At 41.7% G+C, this 19,531-nt stretch overlaps 2 protein-coding genes and 1 long non-coding RNA gene across 4 annotated transcripts in view; 2 read left to right on the top strand and 1 right to left on the bottom strand.

The window, feature by feature from the left end:
* Positions 1 to 6,516, bottom strand: part of SLC25A16 (solute carrier family 25 member 16) — a 1,052,007-nt gene extending 1,045,491 nt beyond the window's left edge. Inside the window, exon 1 of one of the 2 annotated variants that reach the window (XM_044055779.1) lies at positions 6,445 to 6,516. The gene's annotated coding sequence lies outside the window, so the exon portion shown is untranslated. The remainder of the gene's footprint in view (positions 1 to 6,444) is intronic. The other variant, XM_044055780.1, reaches the window with a different exon arrangement.
* Positions 6,517 to 6,602: 86 nt separating this feature from the next.
* Positions 6,603 to 7,931, top strand: CCHR14.PART0H1orf74 (chromosome chr14.part0 C1orf74 homolog). Its single transcript, XM_044055781.1, has one exon. It carries the CDS (start codon positions 6,801 to 6,803, stop codon positions 7,608 to 7,610), a length of 810 nt encoding a protein of 269 aa, XP_043911716.1. The 5' UTR covers positions 6,603 to 6,800; the 3' UTR covers positions 7,611 to 7,931.
* A 796-nt stretch (positions 7,932 to 8,727) lies between these two features.
* Positions 8,728 to 19,531, top strand: part of LOC122788775 — a 29,607-nt gene continuing 18,803 nt past the window's right edge. Inside the window, exon 1 of the long non-coding RNA XR_006362728.1 lies at positions 8,728 to 9,177. This is a non-coding gene — a long non-coding RNA (uncharacterized LOC122788775). The remainder of the gene's footprint in view (positions 9,178 to 19,531) is intronic.

The following is a 19,531-nucleotide window of genomic DNA, read 5'->3' as shown; positions in this document are numbered from 1 at the left end:
TTGGGCTTCTTGGATCGCTCAAATACCTCATTTGCATATCTTTGAGCTGCAAATGAGGTATTGAGCATTTCCACGCCCAGTCCGTGTAAGAGACGTTTTAGCTGTCTCTTACACGGAGGTTTGGGCTCTTCCTGGATCGGGAGGCTTACACTACTCTTAAACTCCGTAAGCCTTCGTGAATCCGCCCGACTGTTTTTTAATGACAACTCCAGAGCACAAAAACTTGTAATAAAATGACTTGGGCACCAGAAAGTAGAAAAAGTTGTTACCAAACTTACAGAGCCTATAAACAAGAAAAATAACCAGATATCTTTCAGAGGTACTACAGCAATTTAGAAAATTTTATGAAAATTTCTATAAAAGTAGAGAAATTTGGAAATCAAGAAAAAGTGCAAATGGAATGTTTATGGAACATTTAAGTATGCCAAGATTATAGATAAATGAGGATAAACAATTCATGGGTACGACAGCAGGAGAGGAGATAAAAAACTGTGACATACAATTAACCCGTAGGAAAGTCTCCAGGAAGAAATGATATTCAGGTAGAAGTTCAGCTAGAAGGGAAGAAGGTGTTAAAATCGGGAAGGTTTTAAGGTGTTGCCAAAATTGATAGCTGTGGATTTATGGAGAGGAGGCAAGCATTTGATAGCATTAACAGATCAAGGATGATCCGGAAGGAAGCAGAATGTAAGAAAATACCACTGTTGTTGGTGGCTCTTGATGCAGAGAAAGCAATCGACAGAGTATGCTGGGATTTTATGGGTAGGGAAATGGAAGCATTTGTATTCCATGATACAATAACAGGGTTAATTAAGAGAATATGAGGATCACAGGCAAAAATTAAACTGGAAGGGATCTTCTTGGATATATTGCGTCTCTTTCCCCTTTATTTGCATTATATTTAGAGCCACTGGCAGAAAATAAGAGAAATTCAAGTACACAACTAGTATCAATCAAGAAAAGTTGGCTTTACTTGCAGATGTTATTTTGCACCTGAGAAAACCAAAAAAGGACACCTCACTGTTGCAGAACATTTACAAGTCTATTTGTGGTATAAAATTAATGAAAATAAAACAAAGGCTATAGCTGTAAAATATCTATCCACATATGAATTGGTTCAATAATATCCATATTTATGAGGACGTGACAGAATTAAACATTTATGAGCATGGCCTAAAAATGATTCTGTTATGGCTAGCAGCACGAGTTAAGAAAGATTCTGCTATGGCAGCTCAGGATATATGGGAAGAGTCTAAACTAAAGATAATACAACAACTTCAGAAACTGGAATCTCTTGTTTATGGATATGGACAGCAAGACACAAGCAGTGAAAATGTTTTTCGCTCCTCTAGTTCTATATACAGGGCAGAGAAGAAGTTGCGGATAGCAATTAAAAGGATAAAAGATTTTACCTGGGAGGAGAAAAAGGCAAGGGTCAAGTGGGATAAGCTTATCCTTCCAGAAGAACAAAGTGGTTTAGGATTATTTTAGAGCTATACAGTTAAGGTTCATATACATAGCACAAACAGAAAACTAAAATTCAAAGTGGAAAGAGATAATGATGAAGCAGAGAAGAAATTCAAAAAATAAGAGTAGACTTGAGATTTTGTATGCAGATTTTCAAGGAGAATAACAGACATACATAATATTATATTTGTAAAGAAACAGAATATCATATTTATAAAACAGCAGAAAGTATTCTAACAATTAAGCCCAACATGACAATGGAGAAAAGAGATTCTGCTGATTGGGATGACTGCAATTAGGGGTACAGAGAATAGGCAAAAGAGAGCTGGAATTTACTGCAGAAAACTGGCAAAGCAACCAATGCTTTGGGAGCAAATAACCAAGGAGAGAAAGATGACAGAATGAGAAGAGGGCAAAAGGGCATTTGGACTGCAGGCTACAGACTACCTTCCTATCAGGGACTGATAGAGTATAGACAAAGAGAAAGGGATAGGAGAATATTAAGCAAAAAAACATGCTCTGCTAGAGTTTTTAGTTGAATCTAGAAAAGAAGCTGCTGTTAATGTTGTTGTCTTTCGGCTTTTCCCAGTTAGGGGTCGCCACAGCGGAATTGTGGTCCACTAATGATTGGCAGTAGATTTTCACGAATGCCGAGGTGCCAGCTCGATGTTCATCCTTCAATGAAGGCACGGCCATTTACGCATGTCTTTCGAACGCCCACCCAACCATGGGGAGGACATGCAGACTCCATACAGAAGGCACTCCAGCTGAGAATCGAACGGGAGAACCTCTTGCTGTGAGGCAACCACTCTGCCGCTGCACCACCGCGGAAAGAAGCTGCTGTTAATGAAAGGATAAATTAGTGCAACATATAAAATATTGTGTGATAACTATAGGAATCAGAGGAGGTTAGAAATGAATGGGAAAGCAGACTCTTTCCTTCTGAATTATTTATCCAATGGCATGATATATGTATGGCTCCCAAATATGAAACAAACTCTAGAAGACTTAGTATTTTTGCTGAGAAGTGTTTGTGTAGGTATTTTATACCCCAGGCAGACTCCAAAAAAATATTCCTCAAGTAGATGCCAAATGTTGGAGATGTGATGGAGAACAGACAACTGGAACACGTTTTGGGAATGTAATGAGATGGCAGACTTTCAAAATTCCCTACAGAGTACTCCGTCAGAAATACTGTGTAAGTGAATGGGTGTAACTAAAGAATTTTTTTTTAATCTGGGATACAGGATGCGAATTGCCCAGACTTTGTAAGGCCTTGTTAAGTTCAATTCTGGTGGCTGCCAAAAAAGCAATCACTAGAAATGGGAATCAAAGTTTAAACTATCCGCATTTGAAGTAGTGAATATTAACAAAAATAAAAGAACTGGAAGTGGGATCATTAGGAAAGGGTATGAGCAAATTACATAGAAATAAATTAAACTGTGGTAAAAATACATGCAGAATAATGTTTTGTAGGAAGAAAGAAGCTTAAGGGAAGGCAGGAATTGAGCAAGGTAATGTTGGACCGATGATAATTGTACTAAAGAATGTGTGTGATAACATGTTAATAATCTTTGGTAAAAATATGTTTATATAACAAAGTCTTAAATGAATAAGGGGTTTTAAAAAAGTATGAAAAGATACTTGTGACAGATATAGGAGTTTCTATAAAAGTTGCACAATGAGTATCTTTTATATTTGGTTTGCAGTGCACTGTGCCGTGAGGGTTGAGCCTGCTGGAATAGTGATGCCGAGAAGTGTACCATCTGTAATTTAACTAATGGCAAGGTCTCCCACAGAATAAAGTTCAGCCAATTTATTGCAGAATCACACCAATCCCACATGCTGCAATATTCATGTCTGCATGCCAAGCTTATACTGGTAAGACCTAAAGAAGAACAAAAATTACTTTGGCATACATTGTTTTACCATTACAGCAATACTGACATTTCCTGATGAATCTCTTAATGCAAGTGAAAGTAAAAATGTTGACAAAAAGCCGTTATAAAACGAAGCTTAAGTTACACATTTTAAAAAAAAGTCCCAAGGGGGTGAACAATAAAATGTAGCTTAAGCATTTGACTGTATGAATACTTTTATGGTTTAAATTATTCCCAACTGTTTAGAGAGTTATGCTGATTTTTTAAGCTTTATAAATTTATGCTGTTATAGAATATTGTGAAGGTATTTTACAATGGTTTTGACATAGTTACCCACAAATATATACAACAATGCTCCAAAACTAGGAAATCAAACAAACAGTTGTTTGTGTCTTTCGGCTTTTCCCGGTTAGGGGTCACAACAGCGGAACTCCGGTCCGCTAATGATTGGCAGTAGATTTTTACGTGCTGGCTTGCCGGGCCTAACGCACAACCTTCAACGAAGGAACGCCCATTCACGCATATCGCCACACAGAAGACGCTCTAACTAAGAGTCGAACGGGCAACGTCTAACTATGAGGCGACAGCGCTATCAGTATGCATCGTTATTAAGGTGGTGTTTTAATGCAGTTTCAATATTGCTTTATGTAGTTTGTGAGAACTAGGGGGCAAGGTTAACTACAGTTCAGTCTAAAGAGCCTCACCAAGAAAGGACATGACACTATGTACACCACAAATTAAATAATGCAACAGAAATTATAGGGGAGAATATACATAACAAAAAAGGTATATGTAAGATAGAAGTACGGGAAAAGAAATAAAATCTCAAACTAAATAAGCATACAATTATTTGTTAAAAGTGAAACAATTAAACAAAATACAGGAGCATAAGCCTGGAGTCAAATATAACATCAAAGAAATTTCAAGTACTTTGCAGCATCTGTTCACAAGATCTTGTTTAAATGCAACTACCACCTTGTTTCCCAAATGAACAAAGAGATGTTTATGGTTACTATGACTCCAGCTGAGAAAGACTGCACAAGAAAATGCACTAGTGCTATAAGGTTAACACTGTCCTTTCCACATTACTATTAACAATGACCACTAGGTTGCCTCCCTGAAATTCTTCACCTCTAATATATATTGTACACATAACAGGAAAACAAAATAACCAACATTATCATGAACTTTAACAAACCAAAGACTGGAATGACCTGCACATGTATTCTTAACACAGCTGCTTACTAGAGATACATACTGTTACTTCTTGTATAGCTGGGTGCTAGTTGAAAAAGTCCATGTCTAACAACTAATTTCTTCAGTCAAACATAAACAAAAGAAAGAACTGGATACTTACGCAGCCCACAAGTCATGGATTCACTAGTGCAAGTGCATGGGTTGTAGTCCCTAGATGGGTCTACAGTGTAAGGGAAAGTGTGCCAATATATCAGCCAATGACAAGAAAAACACTTCAATATTAAAGATTTAGCTATCCGCAAGCCATTTAGCACACTCTTACATTCTAGGACTCTTTGGTGAGCAAGGGCCATGGAACTTTCAACATTCACCAGCACAGGGAGATGAAACAGTATATTTAACATCTCATCCAAAGAGCAGTACATCAGAAATGCAGTAGTCCTCCGATTCTGAATAGCACGAGCCCAAGTACATGCATGGGGAAATAGGATATACTCAGAAAAATGCTGAGATGTTTACCCAAGTATAACCTATGTTTACCACCCCACCCCCCAGTCCTACTCCAGATATTTTCTCATTGGAAAGCTGAACTTAAAGAAGACTGTCAAGACAATAAAGTATTGGGTGAAAACTGGAAAATACTGTTATTAAGCAAAGACAAAATCAAAAAGAACTAAGAAAACAATAACCAGGCAGCCTGCTAACTTAGTGGCAGTAACAGATTAAATTACTTTATTCCTCTTTGCTAGTCATACCCCTATCCCTAAGCAAGCAAACATGCAACTCTTCTGCATTTTTGATACCATTGTTTGAATCCCGAAGGCAATATTCTTATATTCGAGACCAGCAACAACAAAAGGTTGGGATGATCAACAAGATTTTCAGCAATATGCAACCCAACAAAAATAAAAGTTACACAAATGCAGGTTACAAACATTTTATAAAAATTATTGCAAGCTTGACAGGAACCAACAGCAATACGACAACATGATTCCTACTGGTTACCCTTATATTCAGGGAGAACAAAGACCAAAACGCAGTATTTTACAGCTATGCCCATCGATGCTGAGTCTGACCTATCTCCAAAATATGGAGCACTGCCTCTCATAAAGTGGAACAAATGGGGATAATCTAGAACACACAGTAACGGCTCTCTTCCATCAACTAGCAAGTTCTCGAACGGTTAAATGTATTACTCTAAACTAGTAAAACTTTACAGAATAATATCAATTTAAAGTATAGTTTACCGTTAACACCTGAACATCTGACAGTCCAATTTAGTGCGGAACTGCGAGGAACATGGACGATGAGTAACAGCCTTCATACACTTAAGAGGTGTGGTTAAACCTTGGATGATTGGGAAAGCTTTATCTCATAAAATAAGAGGAAACACACATTTCATCTTGAGCTAGTATCATAGAAAGTATGTGTATAAACCCCATTTGTGTGGGAAAATGTACACTTTCGCAATTAACTTGTTTTAAGCAATGTGGCAGTTTTATCCGCGCCTCCATAACGGAGAAAAGTAACAGCAACACCTCCAGAAGGTTAAGAAAATCATGACCTTCCCACAAGCTCAGGTTTTACAAAATCAGCATGTAAAACAAAGTCGAAACGTAGTTATGCATTAAATATGCTAGCTAGCAATTTAATAGCAAACAAAGCAAAACACAGCATTTACTTTAATACCGAGAACAATTAATATATATATTATTGTTAAATGAACATTATAATAAATATATTAAAAACTTGAGAACGTGACAGCAAACAAACTAAGAAATATCATCACTGATACTGCTAATGAAGTAACATAGCCAAAAACAATATTAGCACGCAACAGTCTTGTCAGGTTGTACAGTCAGACTCATTAAGTCACTTAAACGTGCCACTTAACTCTCACCTTCATGACAGTAGTGTGGTACGAAACCGTTCAAAACAAACAGACAAAAAACGTACTTGGCCAAGCAAAAACTCTCGCGATACACTACCTCATGTCACGTGATGAGGCCACAAAACGCGTAATTAGCGTAAATGGTCCATGAATAAGTAAGCTACAGAAGCATGTTACACTTAACTTATCAATTCTTTTCAGTATAGCGTAAAAGTAGACGGAGACTTTTTGTTGCGCGCATGCGGTTTATGAAGATGTCAGACCCTTGATTTGTTATTATTTTTTTGTTCAGAGTTAGTCAGTAAAAGGCTTATCTTGTAATCCTAAAGGAGGAACGTGATGGTGATTTATCTACTGCCTTATATATGGATAATATAGCAATTCATCGGCTTATTTCTGCAGCGCAGCGTTTCTTAAGGACAAGTCGAAGGAAGTCCATTCCCGCGGATGCATGTCTTCGGATCGCCGGGGAGTTTCTAGCTGTAGGCTCGGGCCTGAAGCCCGGCTTCCTGTACGATTACAATGCAGCGGGGGCCGTCGATGTTCTCAATTACTGCTTGGCACTGCGGCAGCTGGGGCTCACTTCTGGAATGGCTTCTCTGTATGTGTTTGAACTTGGTGGCAGTGTGCTGTTACTCAACTTGGAGCATAGCATTCAGCGATTGGAGATGCTGATCGGCAGAAAAGACGCCAATTTTCCCGCAGTTGATGTATCAGCTAACCGGGCCTTGCCTGCTGTGTGCTCTCCCGCGGTTCGAGATCAGATCCGGTGTCATTTGTCTGATATATTGCAACAGCTTAAAGTTTTGAGGCACAGCAGCGGTGATATGGTCCATAAGTTGCTATCCCCCCCAGAGTGGAATCTCTGCACCCTGTTTGGTACCCTGCTGGGGTACCCGCTGCCGTACTGGTTTGATACGTCCAAGGGTTTCGAAAACTGTTTAGCTCTGACTCCTCTACGGGTGTACACTGTGAAGGCATGTTGCTCCCGGGTTGCTGGTGGTATAAACCTAACCGTTTACTCCTTTAGTGTACCCGAGTGTGTACTGGGAGAAGTTGAGGACTGTCTGGATACTTGGTTAGAGGAGCTGCAGAATGGGTTTAGAGGACAAAGTGACTTCAGTGATTTGACTTTTTCAACCAAAACCGTTTCACTTGCAGCGGTAGCACTTTAATTGTACTGTTCCGTTAAGAAGTGAAGTATACAAAAGATAGTTTTATTGGTTGTAGTGCGATATAGAAGTTGTCTTCCTTGGGATGGGGAAATACTCTTAGATTTTGAAAATCGTCATTTTAATTTTTTGTTTGTTTGAACAGGAGGATTGCCTCTTACCGAGTGAACTGGAAAATGTGGTAAACGTATTGTCCACGATGGTGTTTCTAGTTCAGGCCAATATACATTTGTGTTGTGTACTGGTTCTTTTGATATATATGTCAATGTACTATTTTGAGTTTGTGCAACATACGGTATATTAAACACGGCTACACTAAATGCAGATTGTTGTATCCTGTTATGCTTGTACTTTTGCGTATAAAACAAAATTACTATAGCCCGTATTGTGAAAATTTCAGGATTGGATTTAGTTAATCATTGGGACAAAATACATCAGATTCTATCTAGTCCATATTGTAGCTTTATTAGTGCTCTACTGCTGTTCATCATACCTTTCAGTGGTTCAGATTTTCGCAGAATGTCCATATTTTTGGTCTGTTTCTCATAATGTGTGGTTTTATGGCAAAACGCTGGGATGATCTAAGGATTTAAGTCACTAAATGATTACCTATATTTCAGTTTGACTACAAGTAACAAAATATATGTTTTACACCATCCTTGTTAATTTAGCAGCTTCCTAAGTTTCTAAGAACAATATTTAAAAGCAATCGCAGTTTTGTGCCCCCCCATCCCATTTTTTTTTTGTCAGGCTTTGTCCAGATTTCTTGCACTGAGGTTGAGAGGTATGCTTAGACGGGACTGCCCGTCTAATGTCACACTACACTAAACGGCGGGCCTGGATAAATTTAATATATAAAGATGTAGTGCTACTGCTATCGATGACATTGGAATTTACAAATAAGTTATTTATACGCATTGTGTATTGCCTATAATTACAAGCTAACGTGACTTTATAGGCATGATAAGAATAGATAGCCCCGTGGGCGGGACTGTGCAGATGTGGGGCGTTTCCGCCTTTACTGACACCCTCAGTGGGCGTGGTCATATACTGACTGTAAAGCTCGAGTGTGGTCCTGTCGCAGTGACATCACAAATGTATTATCGGGCAATATCTCCCACCTCGCCTTTCTTACCGTCTCCCACAGAATTCAACTTTTAAATTTGGTATAATACGTTTACATATATTTTTTTTAGCATAAAAGTGCCATCATAAATGTACTCCATAAGGAAAAGTTATTTTTAGACGGCGGGTAGTCCGGGTTGTGTGACCATGACCAAAACCATGTAGGAGTTAGGGTTTTCGTCAACAATTATACAACTTGCAAAGTGTGTTTTTGTACAGTTTTGAGTGTTTAGCTGTTCGCCACCCAGGCGACCTCTTACCGTTTTTAGTTTTATTTGCTTTAACTGCTCCGTACAGTAATAATTATACTGCCGTGGGGCACGGGCAGTAAAGAATGAAGCTGCCTAAAATATTGATGTGCGCTGTGGCGATTGTGTTTGTAGCTTAGAGGTGCAAGATGCATTGTAACGACCTATTTCTTCGTCTTGTAAACTAGCTGTTTAAGGTATGTATAATCTGAGGTGACTTTACTGCAGTATGATAAATGGCAGTGCCGTGTGAGTGTTTTTCCTGAGAACTTAAAAGTATGAATGCAGCACTGAAACGGTCCGAGGGTTAGCCTTACTCCATTCTTGAGCAATTTTCACGCATTGCAAGAGTTTAGGAAAATATTAGAATTATATCTTAGTTCGCTTCAGGTGGGGTGGGCGTTTTTTCCATTAGAAACTCTTAATTTTGTAAATTTTACGTTTCTTGTGGGTAGTGACTAACAGTGCCGTGACTAGGGTTGCCACCTTTTCAAATGGCCAAAGTGGGACATTTTCGGGACACACGTCAGATTTTACAGGCCGACACGTACCCACAGTCAGTACAAAGGATAGAACATTACTTTTTTGCCTAAATAAAAGCTTATTCTTGTAGCAGTTTAGTTGGTTATTCTGTTTCTTGTAACATTTAGGTATTTTAGATACAGAAATAACTATTTTATGCATCTATTACATAAAATATGGGACATAATTATGTCCTACAATCGCAGGACATTTACCATTTTTAATATTTTTGGTCAGGACACAACTCCCCAAAGAGGGACTGTCCCTCACAAAGTGGGACAGGTGGTAACCCTAGCCGTGACGCTTTGAATATTCAGAAGGTAGAAGTTGGGGGCGTTGCCGTCGGGTGACGTGGTGGGGATTAGATGGGGTTTGTTACTGTGCATCCAGGGGCGAGCTTTCACAAATGTTCATGTTTAAAACGGGATTAAGAACGATCAAAACAGTTCAGCATTATGGTATTGTTCTGACACTTTCACTAATGCCAGGGGAGCATCACCGCAAATGTTTTACACACTTACATGTTGGTGAGCTGTTTGCCAAGTGTTTTTTGTTCTATTTCATCGTGTATTATGCGCGGACTAAGTTTATTGAAAGTACAACTGCTGCTATTTTGTCTGAGGAGTTTATTTACAAGTTTGGATTTATTCAAAATCTGGATCAGTTACTCCCTAATACTTTTCACTCTGCCTTAGTATTTTATATTTCTTTAGCTCATGTGCTTTGATAATACTGCTGCTTGGCTGCAGTAACACTGATTAACTTTGACTGAAGTCTCAGGGTTACCACCTGTCCCACTTTGTGAGGGACAGTCCCTCTTTGGGCAGTTGTGTCCTGACAAAAATTATTAAAAATGGCAAATGTCCTGAGATTGTAGGACATAATTATTTCCTATATTTTATGTAATAGGTTCATAGGTATTAGGCTATCTGCCCAAGGGCATTTATAAGCCTAGCCCATAGTTATGTGGCTTTCGCCACCCCTTTAGTTTGAATAAAAACTATGCCTATCATTTTTCTGTGCCTCTGTCAAGCAGTGACACTGAAGTAATCCCTGGGGTATATCTGCGATCTCCCATCCATTGGTCAAGATTCCTCTTGAACAAGGCCAGCGAGGTGCTCTGCCTCACATGTACCGGGATTTTGTTCCACAGCATAGGGAGTCTCTGGGTGATGGAATCTGTCCCTCCAGCACGTTCTATTTATAACCGTGTCAAGGTTTAAGTCTCCCGCCCTTGTGGTTCTGAGGGATCTAGATTTTTTGAGGTGAAGCATATTCATCAAATCTGGGTTTGACATGGCCTTATATGTCAGGCACAGGTCACCTCTGAGCAAGCGGTATGAGACTGAATAAAGCTGGAGTTCTTTCAGTCGGGCAGCATAAGACATATTTTTGAGACCCTTTATCCTTTTGGTGAGGAACTTTTGGGGCCTTTCAAGCTGCATCAGGTGTCTGGTCAGATACATTCGAGCGGGCATTGTACTCAATCATAGGTCTAATGAGTGATGAGTACAGGGGACTATGACCTCCCTTGATCTAGATGTGAATCCCTTCATGATCAGGTGGGCGATATAGAAGGTTTTCCTAACTACTTTAGCAACATGAGTGTCAAGCGAAGACTACTGTCAACTTGGGTCCCCAGATCCCTGATGACTTTTCTGTGCTCAGTGGATTGTCACCTATATGGTAGCTAGGGGTAACCTTGTTTTTCCCGAAGGGTATGACTATGCATTTTTGGCGTTTAACTTCAGGCCATGGCTCTGGCACCAGTTATCCGTTTCTGTGAGGCCCTTCTGGAGGATATCTGTGTCAGATGTGTTTTCGACTATGGCGCCCAGTTTGCAGTCATCTGCAAACTTTGTCAGCCATAACCCTCCTGTGTTTGCTTGTACTTCAGAAAAGTAGATGCCGAACAAGAGTGGACCCAGGACTGAGCCCTGTGGGACACCACTTGTGACAGGCTTTGAGTCTGACATGGCTCCAGCAACTCTGACCCTGTGGGTTCTGTCGCTTAGCCAGTTTGCAACCCATCTTGTGATGTATGGGTTTACATTCAAGCTGATGAGTTTTTCGATGATACCTGAGTGGGGTATTGTGTCGAAGGCCTTTGCCAGGTCGAGGTAGGCTGTATGGACTGCCTTTCCCTCATCAATGGCCTTGGTGACTGTCTCGAAAAAGTCAACCAAGTTTAAGAGGCAGGATCTGCCTTTGACAAAGCCAAACTGGGTTGGATCCAAAGTCTGCAAGTTCCCTATGTCTTTATTTATGAGTTCCATTATGATCCTCTCCATGGCTTTGCAGATAAGGCTTGTCAAGCTAATGGGGCGGTAATTTCCAGGGTCTGTGGAGGCACCGCCCTTATGAAGTGGGACCACAGTCGCTGTGCGCCACTCCTTGGGTACGTATCCTGAGGTGAGGCTAAGATATCTAAAATACCTAAATGTTATAAGAAACAGAACAAGCAACTAAAATGCTACAATAATAAGCTTTTATTTAGGCAAAAAAGTTAAGTTCTGACCGTGGGTATGTGTCGGCCTGTAAAATCTGATGTTTGTACGGAAAATGTCCCACTTTGGCCATTTGAAAAGTTGGCAACCCTACTCGTACTTAGCCTAAGCTATCGGCCCTAGGGCCTGTACAAGCGTAGCTATAACAATTCCCCAGCAATTACTTCCCTGGTCCCCTGTCTAACAGGGCGATTGATGTGATCCCTGGGGTGAATTTCTTATCTCCTATCCAGTCGTCAAGGTTCTTTTTGAAGAGAGCCAAAGAGGCGCTCAGCTTGACATGTATGGGCAGTCTATTCCAGATTATGGGGAGTCTCTGGGTCTGGAACTTAACCCTCCAGCATGTTTTGTTGTGATGACCAGGTTTAGATCCCTGGAGCGTGTGGCTCTGAGGGATTTAGAAGTGTAGCATGTCCAACAGCTCTGGGTTTGATATGGCCTTGTATGTTAAGCAGAGATCGCCTTTGAGCAGACTATATGCGACAATATAGCTGGAGTTTTTTTTTTTTAGACTGTCAATATAGGGCATCTGCTTTAGGCTTGTGATTCTTTTAGTGAGTTATTTCTGTGGCCTTTCCAGTTGTTGCAAATGTCTTGTGAGGTACATGCCAAACGTGACGTTGTACTCTATAATGGGTCTACTGAGGGATGAGTACAGTGGAACAATGACCTCCTTTTTTCTGGATGAAAAGCCCTTAATGATGAGGTGTGCCACATAGAAGGACCACCAGATTGGCTTCTTCTTTTTGAGTAGAGCATCTTGGTTCTATTTGGAATGGCACGATTCATGCATGAGTGGATGTGCTCGTACAGTGCCTTACTGTAGGATTCAGCCGTCTACCTTTCAGTTCCCTGAAGTTTACCACTTCTGACTTGAGTAGCATGAAGTTAGCTTTGGAGAAGTTATGGAGTTTTCCCTACTGGGGGGGTGGAGTGTGCACATCAAGGGTGATTAGCTTATGGTCTGACCTGACCAGCGTGGGGGTGACCAGTGGCATGGAGCATCTATCTCCCATGATGGTAATGACCCGGTCTAGGATATTTGAGCCCCGGGTGAGACTATGGATTAGTTGATCCAGGGCATTGGAATTTATGAATTCCAAGAACCGTTGGGTTAAGGTGTTAGTGCCAGAGTAGTTTTCCCAGTTAATGGCAGGGTAGTTGAAATCACCCAGTATTAGGGTGTTTGGTTGTATCTTAATATTTTTCAGTATGTTTAGAAAGGTGTAGTGAGAATCTTGGGGCATGGTGGGGGGGATCTGTAGCAAGCTACAATTTGGATTGTAGTCTTACCTAGTATTAGTTGTACCTGTAGAATTTCAGATGCATTGTGTTGGGCAACTAGCCTGGAGGTGTGAATATCTTTGGTGAATATGGACATTCCTTCGTCTTTAGTGTTTTGGTCCTGGTTTGGTGGCCGTAAAAGTGTGGTAAGAGTTGTAGCCTGGTATTGCAGTGGTGCTGTCTAGAGCCTTGAACCAGGTCTAATTTACTGCACAGATATCTATGTTCTCCATTTTTAGAAGTGTCTCGAGAGAGTGCATTTTGAGGTTTAGACTTCTAGCATTGAGTAACATTACCTTCAGATTTTGCATGCTTATATCTGTTACAGTGGAAGTAGGTCATTATTTAAATCTGTTAACACCATCATACCAACTTAAAACACATGATCACATAGCCCAAGAATTGCATTCCAGGCATCACTACATACAAAAAGACATATGATTTGACCTAGTATGACAGAATAAGTTGATATGCTGGTACACAGTTGATATGTTGGCATCAACATAGAGTGCAATAAGCGTAGTTCCAGGGAAATTAATTAACGTCCCGTCAGGATGACAGTTTTAAAGATACTTGTAAGAGTTTGAAGTTTCTGCCTCTCATTTGCTCTGGGGTAGTATGGACTTATTTTGAGATGTCACAATTGTGTACCAGCATATCGACTTATTTTGTCATACTAGGTCAAATCATATGTCACATGTTTTTTTTATGTAGTGATGCCCGGAATGCAATTCTTGGCCTATGTGATCATGTGTTTTTAAGTTGGTATGATGATAACAGACTTAATGACTTCTACTCATGATTGTTCATCATAGTATGAAAAGTAGGCATGAATGGTAGCAGTTGTATAGTAGCATAGTAATTCTCAATGTGCAGTAGCAGGTCCCACCCATTGCCAGCCTCCTTTAAGAAGTGGCAAACTGATGTACAAAAGCCTATGTGACACTAATATAAAATGACAGGTTGAATACTGCTGTGGCTAGATAACGTCAGTCTCTGGCTGTCATTCAGCCTAAGCACACTCACTGGTGAAAAGGCAGTTAGGGTGGGCCTTCCCAAAGGAGTGAAAACTGTAGAGTGTGAAGGTCACAGTTTAGTGAAACCAAGGTCAGACCATTTATTCACTACATATAGCAGTTGTAAAATGCTTGAATAAATATTTTCTATTCTCTGAGGAATGCTGCACTAAAGCAACCATTACTGGCAGAAACTGGAAAAAGTATATATTTCTTATTTTGCTAAGAATTTCTACACAATCCAAACCTTCCAGAAGCACAACAACTATTTTATTGCAGATTTGAAGTGTTTTCTAACTGTGAAAGTTCTCATAAGGGTAGACACACTGACTGTTCAGAGCTATCCAGACCTTGCTGTGGTAGAGGGAGGTCCTACTGCTTACCAGTAAGAGTGGGAGTATTGTACTTCCAATCTAACAGTAGAGGAGTGGTTTCCAGCTCTGAAATTGCAATTTCATTGGCCATTTTGGGCTGATCTCTGTCCCTGCTCTTCGAATTTTCCCTTGGGACTAGTTAGTTTATCAGCAGTAGCACTAAAATGTGTATACCTGTGACTAGCACTTGCACTAAAACTCGCTAAAAAGCACTAGGAAGCCTTAATTTTGTTACAATCACTCACTTCTCTTTGGTAATAAGGGGAAAATAGTCATAGGCACTAGACAGCCTACAATTGCAAGTACCTTGCCAAAAGTTAGTGAAAACAATTGTTGTACTACACAAAGAAAGCACCTATCCAGGCATATCCAAGGGTCAGCTTCCAGTGATTTCTCCTGTCCACCTGGTGAATCTGGGCATACTGAGGCAATGCAGCAATTGCCGCATGTACACTGACCACTCTCTCCTCCTACCACCAAACACTATAAACTGCGAGAGATGCACTTGCATAGCCAAAAGCAAAGCTCTCTCCAGCCAAGATTGTGCTAGACGGTCAAGAGGAGAAGGTTAACACCCACAAAACACCTCAAGCAACACACAACCCACATATGTGGAGGCTCTTAACATTAACCTGCCCAAGCAACAAGGACCTCCGAAGCTGAAATGCAAACAAACACCACCCCCAAACACAACCAAAGCGTCGCATAGCTCACAACACCAGTGTTCCACCCAACAGCAGCCCCTAAGGCAAGACAACGTACCCAACACTTTTTAGTCATAGGTGGCTCTCTAGTCAAGGAACACTGATGTCCCACTCACCAGGCTGAACAAGGAGTAAATTAGTTAGTTGCCTGTCTGGTGCCAGGATCTGCCACATAACGCATGCACTAAATTCACTCCACAACAGGTACAAAATATGACTCTGTCATTGTCCATGTTGGAGTGAATGACTTGGGACGTACCTGCCTGGACTACATGAAAAGAGACATGGAAGAGCTCTCGGATCATGTAGCCCAGGCAGGTATAGCCCTAGCCTTGAGTAGCATCCTGCTATCGCCAAGAATGATACCATAGTACAAGGACAAAATGACTGACTTCAATAATTGGCTAAGCTTCTGGTGTCACTCAAAGGGGATCCAGTATCTGTCTGCCTGGGATGACATCATCGACAAACCACGATGCTTTGCAAGAGATGGCTTGCACCTGTCACCCCTGGGATTCAGGTAACTGGCTAAGGCTCTTGCCACCCTTATAGTGCCTTTTTTATGCAAGGTTCAAAGGACAAAACTTCCACTGTAATGGGTACAAAGCAAGCAAAATCTGAAGATGATGCTACTCGGTGCTAGAAGTCTAAACCTCAAGATGCACTCTCTCTCTCGAAGCTCTCCTAAAAATGGAGAACCTTGACAGAGGCTCTCCTAAAAATGAAGAACATTGATATCTGTGCAGTAACTGACCTGGTTCAAAGCTCCAGAGAGTACCCCTGCAATACCAGGCCACAACTCGTACCACACTTTTTGGCCACCAAACCAGGACCGAAAAACTAAAGGTGAAGTGTCCATTTTCACCAAGGATATTCACACCTCCAGACTGGTTTCCCAACGAAATGCATCTGAAATTCTCCAGGTGCAACTAACACTAGGTAAAACTGCAATACAAATTGTAGCTTGCTGCAGATCCCCCAAGATTCTCACTCCACCTTTCTAAACATACTGGAAATATTAAGATACAACCAAACACCCTAATACTGGGTGATTTCAACTACACTGCCATTAACTGGGAAAACTACTCCTGTACCAACACCTTCATAGGTTCATACTAGGCTATCTGCCCTAGGGCATTTATAGGCCTAGCCAGAGTGTGTTTGGTTTTCGCCACCCATTTTAAATTAATTTTGCTATGCCCTTTTTCGAGGTTAGTGTACTGTGCCTCTGTCTAACAGTGACACAGAAGTGATACCGGGGTAAACCTACGATCTCCCATCTACTCATCAAGATTCCTCTTGAAGAGAGTCAGAGGGACTCTGCCTAACCTGGACTGGGATTTTATTCCAGAGTGAAGGGGGCCTCTGGGTTATGAATCTGTCCCTCCAGCATGTCCTATTTATCTCAGTGCTGAGGTTCAAGTCTCTCAAGAGCGTAGCTCAATGGGATTTGGATTTTCTGAGGTGCAGCATGTCCATTATTTCCGGGTTGGACATGGCTTTATACGTCAGGCACAGATCGCCTCTGAGCAGGCGGTATGCCACTGAGTAGAGCTGGAGTTTCTTTAACCGGGCAGCATATGGCATCTGTTTGAGCCCTTTGATCCTCTTGGTGAGGTACTTCTGGGGTCTTTCCAGTTGCTGCAGGTGTCTGGTAAGGTACATCCCAAAAGGGGCATTGTACTCGATTTATGGGCCTGATGAGTAAAGAGGCACAATGACCTCCCCTGATCTAGATGTGAATCTCTTCATGATTAGGTGGGCTATATAAAATGTTTTTCTAACCACTTTGGCCACGTGGTTGTCAAATGAGAGATTGCTATCAACTTAGGTCCCCAATTACTTCTTCTGTACTTAATGGATTACCACCTATGTGGAAATTTGTGGGCACTTTGTTTTTGCCAAAGGGGATGACTATACACTTTTTGCGTTTGGCTTGAGGCCATGGCTCTGGCACCAGTTGTCTGTTTCTATGAGGCCCTTTTGGAGGATGCTTGTGTCGGCTGGAGTGTCGATTTATGGCGCCCAGTTTGCAGTCATCTGCAAACTTGGTCAGCCACAGTCCTTCCGTGTTGGCCTGTACCTCCGAGAAATATATACCGAACAAGAGAGGTCCCAGGACTGAGCCTTGTGGGACGCCACTTGTAACTGGTTTGGAGTCTGACATGGCTCCAGCAATTCTAACCATGTGGGTTCTGTCCTTGAGCCAGTTTGCAACCCATCTAGTGATATAGGGGTTTATATTTAAGCTGGTGAGCTTATCTATAATGCCCGAGTGGGGTATTGTATCGAAGGCTTTTGCGCGGTCCAGGTAGGCTGTGTGGACCACCTTCCCCTAGTCAATGGCCTTGGTGACTGTTTCAAAAAAATCAACCAGGTTTAAGAGGCAGGATCTGCCCTTAAAGCCAAACTGGGTAGGATCCACTGTCTGTAGGTCCCCAATATCTTTGAGGTCCATGATGATCCTTTCCATAGCTTTGCAGACCAAGCTAGTCAGGCTTATAGTTTCCAGGATCTGTTGAGGCACCACCTTTGTAGAGAGGGACCACTGTTGCTCTACGCCACTCTTTGGGTACATATCCTGTACTAAGGCTGAGATTGAACAGTAGTTTTATGTTTAGGTTTAGCTCTTCTTGGAGTTCATGTAGGACGCAGCCCAGGACACCGTCTGGTCCTATTGATGCTGTGTTTTTGCTTTGGAGAGGGCAGCTCTTACTGAGCATCTGAGATGTCAGGGGGGGCAGCACTCTGCTGGGATAGATATTTGCCCTTTTGGTGGGGGGGGGGGGGTTTGCGCTGAACCTGTCAGCTAGGATGTTGGCAATGTCTGTGGGTTGGGTGTATTTTTTGGCATTTTGGACCAATTCTGAGCATATCTGGGAATTCCCACCTAGGTTCCTAACATAACTAAAGAAAGCCTTGTGATTATCCTTAGTGTCCTGTGCAATTTTTCTCTCGAAGCTGGCCTTAGACGATTTTATGAGTGCCTGTAGTTTTTTGCTAATGCTGATCAGAGATGCCTTCCCTTTTTGGGATTTTGCTCTCATGTAGTAGCTTCCTCCTTCTATTGTATAGTTTGTTATGGCTGGGGTCCATCAGACAGGACGTCTGCCTTTGGAGGATTGGGACTTGGTTTTATTTGGGATTGCATGATCCAAGCATTCCTGAAGGTGTTCATAGAATGCGTTTATAAAGGATTCTGTGGTCTGGGCCATATTTTCCACAGGCCCGGGGGCTTTCAAGGATTCCATCTCAGTTTTGAAGAGTGTGAAATTTGCATTAGAGAAGTTTTTCACTGTGGTTTTCAGGGCAGGGGGTGGAGTCCGGATGTGAATATCCAGTGAGATTAGTTTATGGTCTGATCTTACCAATGAGGGATACACTTCTGGTCTGGAGCATAGAGTCCCCATGTTGGTGATGATCAGGTCCAGTATGTTTTCCCCTCTTGTGGGAGTGGTAACAAGTTGTTCCATAGCATTTGAGTTTATAAATTCTAGGAACCTTTGGGCTAGGGTGTTGGAGCTAGAGTAATGCTCCCAGTCTGGGTAGTTGAAGTTGCCCAATATAATGGTGTTTGGAGAGACCTTCATATTTTCCAGTCTTCTCAGGAAGGCCGAGTGGGGTTCCTGGGTTTGGGAGGGTGGTCTGTAGCAGGCTATAAACTGGAAGGCAGCTTTACCCACTGTTAGTTGCACATGGATAGTCTCTGATGCTTCGTGCTGTGCCACCAACCTGGAGGTGTGGGTTTCTTTGACGAATATTGATACTCCCCCTCCTTTTGTGGTTCGGTCCATGTTTTGGGGCTGAAAAGCATGGTATGAGGTATAACCTGGTAGTGCTGGGGTGCTCTCGGGAGCCTTGAACCAGGTTTCTGTTACTGCACAGATATCTATGTTCTCCATGCTAAGGAGAGTTTCGAGTGCGTGCATCTTGAGGTTTAGACTTCTGGCGTTGAGTAGCATTACTCTTAGTTTCTTATCCCTTGTGATACCTATGGAAGTGGGTTTGTCTTGAGCCTTGCCTAAAAAAGGCACTATGGGGGTAGCAAGAGCCTTTGCCAATATCCGAAAGCCCAGGGGTGACGGGTACAAGCCGTCCCTAGCGAAGCATCGTGGCTTGTCGAGCATGTCATCCCAGGCTGACA

Source organism: Protopterus annectens, chromosome 14.part0 (genome assembly GCF_019279795.1).
Source record: "Protopterus annectens isolate FY-2018-M chromosome 14.part0, PAN1.0, whole genome shotgun sequence".
Classification (NCBI taxonomy): Eukaryota; Metazoa; Chordata; order Ceratodontiformes; family Protopteridae; genus Protopterus; species Protopterus annectens.
The sequence above is the reverse complement of the archived record's forward strand: the minus strand, read 5'-3'. Positions and strand labels throughout refer to the sequence as shown.